This window comes from Choloepus didactylus, chromosome 4 (genome assembly GCF_015220235.1).
Source record: "Choloepus didactylus isolate mChoDid1 chromosome 4, mChoDid1.pri, whole genome shotgun sequence".
Classification (NCBI taxonomy): domain Eukaryota; kingdom Metazoa; phylum Chordata; class Mammalia; order Pilosa; family Megalonychidae; genus Choloepus; species Choloepus didactylus.
Window position 1 is genome coordinate 122,000,207 of NC_051310.1, and position 11,184 is coordinate 122,011,390.

General features: G+C 37.9%; 1 protein-coding gene across 2 annotated transcripts; it reads right to left on the bottom strand.

Annotated features, from left to right (window-relative positions):
• Nucleotides 1–1,276: 1,276 nt before the first annotated feature.
• POLR2M (RNA polymerase II subunit M) lies at nt 1,277–10,765 on the bottom strand. 2 transcript variants are annotated; one of them, XM_037833860.1, is made up of 4 exons: nt 10,519–10,765; nt 8,236–8,409; nt 6,080–6,284; nt 1,277–4,349 (listed from the first exon to the last, which is right to left on the bottom strand). In XM_037833860.1, exons 1-4 carry the CDS (start codon nt 10,629–10,631, stop codon nt 4,200–4,202), a joined length of 642 nt encoding a protein of 213 aa, XP_037689788.1. In that variant the 5' UTR covers nt 10,632–10,765; the 3' UTR covers nt 1,277–4,199. The 2 variants fall into 2 exon arrangements, with proteins under 2 accessions (XP_037689788.1, XP_037689787.1); XM_037833859.1 differs by having other exon boundaries at nt 8,236–8,883.
• Between the last annotated feature and the right edge of the window lie 419 nt (nt 10,766–11,184).

The following is an 11,184-nucleotide window of genomic DNA, read 5'->3' on the forward strand; positions in this document are numbered from 1 at the left end:
TCCCCTAGCATATGTTGTCACAAACATTGGGACTGGCGGTTTGATGTGCTGAGCCCTCGAGCATGGGACTTGCCCTTATGAAGCTCATTACCACAAAGGAGAGTCTAAACCTGTATGTAATGGTGCCTAAGAGTCTCCCCCTGAGTACCTCTTTGTTGCTCAGATGTGGCCCTCTCTCTCTCTAACTGAGCCATCTCGACAGGTGAACTCGCTGCCCTCCCCCCTACGTGGGACCCGACTCCCAGGGGTGTAAATCTCCCTGGCAACGCAGAGTATGACTCCCGGGGATGAATGTGGACCCGGCATCGTGGGACTGAGAGTATCTTCTTGACCAAAAGGGGGATGCAAAACGAGATGAAATAGTTTCAGTGGCTGAGAGATTCCAAATGGAGTTGAGAGGTCACTCTGGTGGACATTCTTATGCACTATATAGATAACACCTCTTAGGCTTTAATGTATTGGAATAGCTAGAAGTAAATACCTGAAACTACCAAACTCCAACCCAGCAGTCTGGACTCCTGAAGACAATTATATAATAATGTAGATTACAAGGGGTGACAGTGTGATTGGGAAGACCTTGTGGATCACACCCCCTTTATCTAGTGTACGGATGAGTGGAGGAATGGGGATAAAAACTAAAGGACAAATGGGGTGGGATGGGGGGATGATTTGGGTGTTCTTTTTTCACTTTTATTTTTTATTCTTGTTCTGGTTCTTTCTGATGTAAGGAAAATGTTCAGAGACAGATTGTGGTGATGAACACATAACTATGTTATGATACTGTGGACAGTGGATTATATATCATGGATGATTGTATGGTGTGTGAATGTATTTCAATAAAACTGAATTTAATAAAAAAAAAAGAAATTAACAACAAAAAAAAATATATGAAGATGCTCAATATCACTACTAATCACAAGAACACAAAATAAAACCACAATGAATTTCCACTATATAAACATCAGATCGGCTAAAATTAAAAGTTTGGCAGTACCAAGAGTTGGTGAATTGGAACTTCTTAACAAAATAGGAGGAAGGGAGGGAAAATAAAATACTAACGAAATATACACATACCTTAAAACCCAGCAATTCTACTTCCAGGCATAAACACTATAGAAATGTGCATTTATGTGCACAAAGATGCTCATCGCAGCATTGTTTATAATTGCCTAAAACTGAAAATACCACAGAAGTGCCTACCACAGTAGAATAGGCAAATAGTGGTATTAATACAATGGCACATTATAAAACAATGAAAATGAATAAACCACACATCTACACATGACATGAATTTTATAAGCAATGTTGGGCAACAGACACCAAACACAATAAAACATACAGTGTAATTCCACTTTTCCGTAAGGTGAAAATGGGCAAAACTAAAACCAACCAGATTAATGCATATATAAACATCTTAAAAATGGTAAAAACATTTTTAAAAAGGGGGTGGGGAGGTGAGTATTATCATAGAGTCAGGATAGTAGTTACCTATTAGGGAGAAAGGGATATCAACAGGAAACACACAGGGATATTTGGGGTTACTGGCAATATTTTTTCTGCATCTGGTTTGTGGTTACACAGCTCTTTATCTAATAAACTATATATATGTTTAATGTACTTTTCTGTAGGCTATATTTCACAATAAAATTCAAAACTACAAACCAGAGGGAGGATTTATACTACCAAATCTTAAACCAATGAAAGCGATGATTATTAAAAGAGATAAAAAAATTAGAAGGCCCAAAATAGGACAAAGACACATAGAAATTTAATATTTGATAAAGATGGCATTATAAATCACTGGGGAAACAGTGGCTTATTTAATATGACAATGAACCAACCGATCAACTATTTGTAAAAATTCAAATTAAATTTCTACTTCATAACATATCCCAAAATAACTTCTAGGTGGATTAAAAGTTCCTTTTGAATTAAAGATAAGTGAAAAAAATAAAAGTACTAGAAGAAAATAAAGATACTGATTCATTATCAGGGAAGGGGAAAGCATGTTCATAGATACATGCAAAGAAAAGAAATGCTACACTGACGCTCCATAAACTGTATTAAAAGGCAAGTAACACACTAAAAAAAAATTATGATCTATGACAAAAGGATAAACATTCTTAATTCACAAAGAACTTACAAAACAATTAAAAAGGCAAACTCTCCAAAAGAATAATAGGGAAGAAATGAAAACAATTCTCAAAAGAATGACCATAAATGGCCAATAAACATGAAAAAACACCACAAAGTAAACAAAGAAATAGGAAATGTAAACGTAATCTTTTTCTGTGATTATTAAATTTGCAGTTTCTTAACAGCAATTTTCAATTCTACAAGTTTTATATACTACTAATGGGAATGTAAACGGACATAATCTTTGTGGTCAATAATATAAATCAAAATTCTCAAAAACTTACATATCCTTTCACCAAGCAATTCCACTTCTGAAAATGTATCATCTGGAAATAGTCATTTTTGTACAGATGTGACTGTCTTTTAAGATGGTGATCACATCACTGTTTATTGTTACACTATTATAAACAATCAAATTGTTAAATGCGAAATTGATTTTTTTAAATTACGGTACTTCTATTAAATGGAATATTCTGCAGCAATCTAAAATGCAAAATATTTAATAATATGGGAAAATGTTCACAATATATAGAGTAGACTATGAAATAATATATAGTACGATTCCACTTTTGAAAATATAAATGTTTAGCTATTCCTAGAAAAATACAAAGTACATAAATGAAAATGTTAAGACTCTCTCTGAGTGACAGCATTACAGGTGACTGCGTACATGCCCATGAGCCCTTCCACATTATCCAGCTTTCCATAAATAACAAGAAGTTTTTTATTCTAGAAAGAACATGTTAGAGAGAACATCAAATACTTTTGTTATAAAATCATTTACTACTAATTTTTAAAACTAAAAATAAATGAGATTTTTAGCTCAGTGTACTTTTACATTTGCTTTGATCTTGAGGGCCAGGGGAGGGAGTTGGGGGACATGAAAAGCAGTAGCTATGACTAGACATGGATGGCAAGGAACTGAGCCCTTCCTATCACAGGTACATCTCACCTAAATGTGTACATTCAGTCAAAAAGTAAGAAGTTAAATTTAAGTAAGCACCAGTAAAACATCATCATTAGCATTTTGAAGTTGCTCTAATTAATATTTTATTCTTCCTTTCACTATCTTAGACAAAAATAACCTTGATAACATAAGTATATAATTTCTCTGGAGACAACCAAATAATCCTTTAAGATGACATGGAAGTGGGTATATGTGAGACTGAGGTTTCCATGGCCTTTATATGCCTCTTTTGGGGAAAAACAAAATGACATATTGGCAAAACAATTCAATTGTATCATAAAAAAAAAAAAAAACATTAACTCCCTTACCAAACTTTAATGTCCTATAAATGAACCTATCATCTGTTAGCATAGGTAAAGCACAAGCACAGCTATGCCCTTCACCTACATCAGTCCACTTAGCCTCTGCCTAAACCTCATGTTATTTCAGGTGAATGTGGTCACCCAGAAAGACCCCCCACCTTCTAACATCTACTAAACGTAGTCATTCCTAATCAGAAGAAAGATAACATTCTTCCTAAGGGAAAACAGCAGAAGGAAACAAAAATTTGTTAGGCATTTCCTATGAGCTCCTTCCTAGGTACTTCACATCCAATATCTCAACAACTCCTTGCAATCATGCATCAAATTCTCTAGAACTCCCTTATTTACTCAAGAAAAGGGGGAATTATGTCTGCCTTATTAATTTTAAGTGATGCCTGGGACATATAAGAATTTTACTGAAAGAGAAGTAATAAATGCTACTTGAATAGAGGTGAGAATGAGGAAAAGAGCTAAATTAATCTGCTTTCATTTGGCTTACAGAAAAAAAAAAAACATGCTCTGCTATATACTAAAGTATCAGACCAATGCACACCATACTGCAAAATTTAATACAATGTGGTCAAACGCAATGAAACTTTTCAAACATATGAAAATCATCTTCTGAAAGATGAACTGCACTTTTTTCATAGCTACCTTAGTGTAACTTCATACAATTTTCTTTCCTTCAACAATTTTCTTTTCTTAATGTCTGACACCGAACTTGATATTAGACAGTCTGATGTAAGATGACACTCAACAGTGAGAGAATGAAGAGAATATTCCAGTGCTCATCTTCAGAATTCATCATCAGTGGAGGACTGATCATCACCTTCATCCCTTACTTCTCGGTATTTCCCTGAAGTCTCACCTTCTGGATTATAGCTCTGCATTTTAATATTCAGTCTTTCAGCTAATTTTTGTGCTGCAAGTTTGGCTTGCATCTCCTTTAGAACAAAAAGCAAAGAAAAAGTTACACATTCACATCTTTTTCCTACAATTTTTCAATGGGAAGTCAGGCAAATAGAATCAGAAATAAAGACACACAACACCCAGCTTCATGCTCTCTCTGCAGCAAGAGAATAAGCCTGATGGCTGTACCCTACAGATGTAACAGGGCACAGTTTATGAGAACTACCAGCCTGCTACAATTGATGTTATGGACTTCCAAAAATAAACAACACTGCATTGAAATATCCTAACTCTACACAAGAAATTCGATAATCAGCACTGGAACAATTAAAAACACTCGTATATTTTTAAATATATGGGCACAAATGTGTGTAGACTCACAGAAGGAATGATCCAAGCTATCAGATGTTAAAAATCACTAATGTATTCATTCTCCAACTGACAGACTCTTCCTCCTTAGATTAAATAAGGGCTTCCAGACTTGAGAGTTATAGTTCAATGCCACAATGAAAATAAAATTTAAAAAAAAAATTAAAATAAAATAAAATAAATCATTATTTAAAAGCTGAATCTCTCTCTCTGAATAAAGCCCCACAAGAAATTACTACCCAACAAAAGTCCAACTAATTTTCTGGTACTGGAAATGTGTTAATATACACATTACCGCTGACTGATGGCTGGTTGGAACGCTCATTTCTAACCTGGTTCTTCCCTTTCCTCGTGCTTTCTCCGCATGACCTGCCCTTCCCCTCAGGCCACACTATGGGTAGGCAGGACTGAAGTGGGAACTACTACTAATCTGCAAAGAAAGCTAATTTCAAACTGAAGGGTTTAATTCAAACTAAAATAAACTGATATAGATAGATAGACAGATAGACAGACAGACAGACAGACGGACAGACAGACAGACAGACATTTTAAAGCAGTAGGACAAAGCCAGGACAGGCATTTAAGACCAGAAACAATAAAAAAACACAATTCCTCAATGCAACAGCCATAACTAGAAAACAATTTTTAATACAGTGAGCAGAAGAAAAATAGCTTTCAAAAAGGAATGCCCTGAAAAACACCAAGGCAGAATAACAGCCTAGATTTGTGTTAGCTGGCGTATAATACCTGACTTAACATCTAAGCAAGCAGTTTCTAGGAAGTCAGTCAGGCTGTGGTTTTCCTGGGGCACAAATTATTACTATCTATGTGTATCTAACCCTTTCAATTCCCTCTTATGGTCATCATCTCCCATTCTATTTTCTATACACAAAATTGTACTTGTTTAAGGTTTTATGCAGAACATACTGATCTCTGGAGAAAGCACTATATCAAATTCAATCTCCAAAAGTAGGAGACTTCTATTTTCAAATGGGCCCACAGATACTGCTTTCAGGATTGTCTGTTGGCAACTCGGCACCATTCCTCCTCCCCCCACCCTTTCATGCTCTCCCCTGTGTTGCAGGAGATGGAAGCCTGAGAACACACTTCCCTGAATCACTTAATAGGGCTCTGGATTCAATTCGACCACTGAGAAGCATATGCATGAGTTTGCATACGGATGAGAGAAAGGAGAGATGCCACGTATCTGAGAGCTAATGGCAGCTTTCCCTGACCATTTCTCTGCACCTAATCCCCTCCATGAATATATATATATATATATATATATATATATATTTTAATCTCCTTTCCCCTTCAAAACTACCTGGAGTAAATCGACTGATACAAGAGGCGTCCAATATATAGTCCAGAAAAAACAATAATTTTAATACTCTACCTCATAATTCTGTTTCTGCTGCTTCTGAAGTGCCAAGGATTCTTCTATGGAGAGCAGCTGTGTAGGCATATGGTGAAGTGGCAGAAGCCGAGCTGCCGTGATGTCATCAAGATGTTTCTTATCCCTTTGCCGCCTTTCTTCTGACGAAATAGGAGACCCTCTTCTCTGACAGTGACTAGGTAAATCATTTTGTTGCAAAGGTAATCTGAAGGGAGGAAATTTATATTATAAAAGACTACTGTCTTTTCACAGGCACACATTTAAAACATACACACACACAAATGGTCTTTAATCTTAGAACTGTTGTGTAAAGGTAACAGTAAGCAACTTACCTCTATTACATTTGTTGATAAAATCTCCTTTTTCTTAATATATTTACTTCAAAACCACAAGTATTTAAATTGGCACATTTCTGGTGAATAATTTGAGAATTTATTGCTCTAACAGATAATGGGTTTATATATACAGGCTAATTTCTTTGCCTTTTCCTTCCCTCTTTAAACCTTATACTTGAACTGAAGCTATTTTCCTATGTATTCATTCAAAAAATATCTGCAAAGGGGCCTACTGTCTAGTACAGGAAACCAACTATTTAAAAGTTCCAGTGCAATATACCACAACAGACACTATGACAGATATGTATACACTGCACTCTGCAACATAAAGAAACAAATGGCCAGTTCTTTTGATAGAAAAGCTTCAAAGAAGAGAAACTTGAGCTGAGTCTTGAAAGAGTAAGTGCTCACCATGTAAAGGAGGGGAGAGGGGCATTCCAGCATGGGGAGTGAGAAACAACATAGCTGCAGCATACGGGAGGTGAGGTGGAGAGTACAGAAAAGGCATCAAGAGACAAGGCTGAAATGCAGGGTTCTATTCTATATAACTGGTTCAGATCTGCACTTACAGATATCACTTTGGCCATAATTATAGGCCAAGAGAGGGATAAGAGCCTTCATTTTGATAGAGGATAAAGATAATGATTAAAGAGAGATAAAGGTCCAGGATGTATATTATGTAGGTCTTTGTGACTAGCAAAAATAGAAATGAGGGATAATGAGATACTTCAGGAGAAAGAAAAAAAAAATGAGGTGGTAACACTATTAACTTAGGGAATATGGGAAGAAAATCAGTTTGGGAAGAAACAGGAGTTCCATGTTGTACATGATGAGCCCAAGATGCCAGCAGAATACCCAAGTGCCCATGTTTCCTAGAAAAGTGGCCACTGAAATCTCAAGTTCTGGGGAGGACTGGGCGAGAGGGGACGAGGGTTCAGCATCCAGCATCCCAGGTGATACAGGAAGCCAGAGAGTATACAGAAGGCTAAAAGAAGAGCAGAAAAGAAAGCTGAAGGACATGATCTCACCCACTTTCTCACCTCCAAGTCCTGCTTGTGCATCAAACCCCTTCAATAACCACCCATCAATAGCCTCCGGACTAATCAAGGCCCATCTTTTCCTGATCTCCTCTAACAACACAGGAGCCTTCTCAAATTTCCTTAACCTTTGGTAGCCCTCATTTCTACTCCCTTGCCTCCCTCCCACTTCTAGCTAAATGATCGTAATATAGAACTGGAATCAGTGTTTCCTTGGTTGTATTTATTAACTAGATGATGCTTCAGGTTTTCTACAATGTTCTCATAGAAGTGAGGAAAAATACACCAGATGGGAGAGTAATTGATGAAAGACTGATTTTTATTCCTAACTAAAAATTAAGGTAATACAATCCTGGTTTTCTATACAGAGAGTAAGCATTCAAATATTTTTTTGCTGAGAATGTCTATAACAGCTCCTGCAATTGCTGTTCCCTTATAGTTTAAGGGGAAGCTGTTTTTTTTGTATCCTAAAAAATAGTTCTGGAAAAATAGTCATAGTAAACTTTCATCAACTCTAATTATAATTATGTTTTATCATGAAATACTGGCTAAGTATCATGAAATGTAATACTCCTCCATCCGTTACTTAAAACTTTTTTAATTGTTTGGCTATAAAATAACTATTTTTCAACATGAATCATCCACTCCAGTCATGCTGCTATTTCCAAAATACATTCATTTCTAACTAAAAGTTTTCTCACTAAGCCCAAATTCTCCCAATTTTTTTTTTTAGTTTTTTTAGTTTTATTGTTCCTGTGCTAGATCTGTTTCCAATGGTACTTACACATTTGTTTTAAATTTATGTGGTGGGGGCACTGGATTTTTGGCTCGCATTTCTAGCACTTCCACGTAATGGGGCTTCTTCCGAGTCTCACTATGGAGGCCTGTCAAGTTAGCAGTACATGCGTTTTCTTCTGAGTGGTGTTCACCTTGGTCTGCAATGGTGATCTTCTGTAACCTATCAATAAACAGGCTGTCAGAACTGCTGGATATATCTTCTGCTTGACCTGAAACACGATGCTGAGGAAGACGCTTGCTAGCTTTGGATGAGAAAGCTGCACCGGCTCTGCTGTTGGAACCTGGGCACTTGTTCACTGTGCACTTTGCCTCTGAAATCTCTTCATTGCTTTTGTAAGTGAGCTGTGCAATTCCCTGTTTCTGTGAGGTCGTTTTAGATGATTCGATGTTATCTACAGAGGAACAGCCAGGAACTAGTAATGAAGTATCAAGTATCTGATCAGAATTTTGGGCGTTATCTGTGTCCACATCAACTCCTGCAATCACTTTTTGCCTTAGCTTACAATCTAATCTAACAGGATGAAACAGTTCACTTTTTCCTCTAAACTCTTCATGTTCTGCAATGGCTGCTTTCAGTTTGGCAAGACAGTCTAAGATCTTTTTACCTTTGTCGGGCAATTTGCAAATGAATTTTCTGTCAAATGAAAAAGAACATGTATACATTAAAGGCATGTTTTTAAACTCAAGGTATGAAGTTTAAAAAAACAGAGCATTATCCTCAAAGGGAGAAAAGTTAATTTCCAACTGCCCCAAAACAGGAATGAAACAAATAAGACATTACCCAAATACTTTACAAAAACCAAAGGATGCAGGAATAGAGAAGATGCTGCATTTGTCTCATCTAACTAGAACTACAGCAAAAGTATTTTAAGTATATAATAATAATAATACAAGACATTCTGATAGATAACACAGTTTTTAAAATGCAATCCCCAAGACCCTTGTCTGCAAAGTCAAAACTATTTTCACAAAAATACTAAGACATTATTTGACTTTTTCATTCTCATTCTCTCATATGCCAGAGGTTTCGTGATATGATGATATCACTATTATGATGGCTAATGAATAATAAACTGATAAATATTGATAGTTATAATCCATACAACCAAGAACTCTGTGATCCTCAATTATATTTAAGAGTGTAAAGAGGTCCTGAAACCAAAAAGAATTCGAAGTTATACATTAAAAAGTCCACTCTCACAAAGTCAAAACACCTATCTCTACTAGAAAGCCCCCAAATTATAATTTTTCCCTTTTGCTGAGTGGAGAAGTCCTTTTCCAACTCCTTTTTTCCTTAGCCATACAATACATGGGAAGGGAAAGTTACATCTTAGGCGCTCTATTCTTGCTCTGACACCACATTCGTTCCCACAGTTCCAACTATTAGCACTTCTCTGCAGCTGAGATTCCTCTGTTTTTCCAGTCTTCTCTCTTCAGCCCCACGACTTCTCCAGCTTTTAACTAGAAATAATTAACCCTATGTCTGTCCTGCCCTTCCCTCTACTCAGCAAACCCTAAGCAAAATATACCTAGGACCTACTCCCCTCCCCCAATCTTCCTATTTTTGTTAATGGTTCGGCATGCCAGCGGGACACATCTGTTACCTGTCAACTACATACTCAAATTATCCCAAGGTTGATGTAATTTTCTCCATCCTACATCCACCTTCCTTGTTCCCTTTCTTAAGAAACCCCCTTGTGGGAACCTATCTGAATATATCCCCCTACTTCCTTGAACCTCTACTTAGAGGCTAAATGAAGCGTTCTTTAAAGAAAGAAATCACTTATTGTATCACTCCCCTGCATGAGAGTTCCAACTTTCTAGGCCTAATAAACCATTCTTTATATTCCACTCTTTCCGTTTCCTAGGGTTTTTGGAAGAAAGACTTAGAGACTAAATTCACAAAACGTTGAGCCTTTTAATGTATTGGGCATCAGTAGGGAAAGAAGGGGATGAAGAAACGGTTTGTGGCAGAGACCTTCCCTTCAAGGACCCGACACATCAGCTGGGTAAACAAACCCAAACAGGTGCTAACGAAAAGCTCAAACGCTAAACAGCCGTTGGGTACACTAACCATCACGCAAACAGTACGTGACTGGCCATAACGCTGTACAGTTTTGCGGCTGTGGGCCGTCTCCTCGCCTGCGGGACTGAAATGAATTTGAGACAAGGTCACCTTCCAGAGAAGGGAACAGCGGGGTGGGGAGGAGCTTCCCAGGGAGCCCGGACCAAAGAAGCCTGGTGGTGACCCGGCGGGACCCAAGCTTACTCGTTGCGCAAAAGTCTCTCCTGGCGCGTCAACATCTCTCGCAGCTCCGCCAAACTCCGCTGCCCCAAGTCTTCGAGACCTTGGGGCTCGAAGCCGCGAGGCAGCGAGGACATTCTGCGGGGGCTGAGGCTGGCGAAGCTGCGGGCACTCGGCTTCCTCTGCAGCTCCCGCCGGCAGCGTCGAGTCCGCAGCCGACAGCAACTCCGGAGAACGCGCGAGAGACGCCATCTTCCCGGAAGAACGAATCTTCTTCAAGCCGAATCGAGCTTTATTGCAACACCGGAAACAAACACAGACAAGGAGAAGGGGACGCAGGGAGGAGTGGGAAGGAGCGGAAGTTACGAGTGACGTCAGGGCCACGGCAAAGTCCCTTTTTCGCAACGTTTGTCGAGTCTTTCTTCCGTTGTCTGTTCATCTGTTTGTACAGAAAGTGTTTATTGAGCTCCATCATTACTCACGTTTGTACAAAAATTTATGGAATGCCACCGTGACCTCACCAAACGGTGTATGTATCAGTGGACAAATAGCCATGACCCCTCATTCTCATTTCAATGTGGCAGTGGGGGTAAACATTAACAGATACTACTAATAAAACAGTATAATAGTAAGTTTGAGATAGACATCAGGAAAGGTATCTCTGAGAAGTAAAATTTAAATGGGAACTTA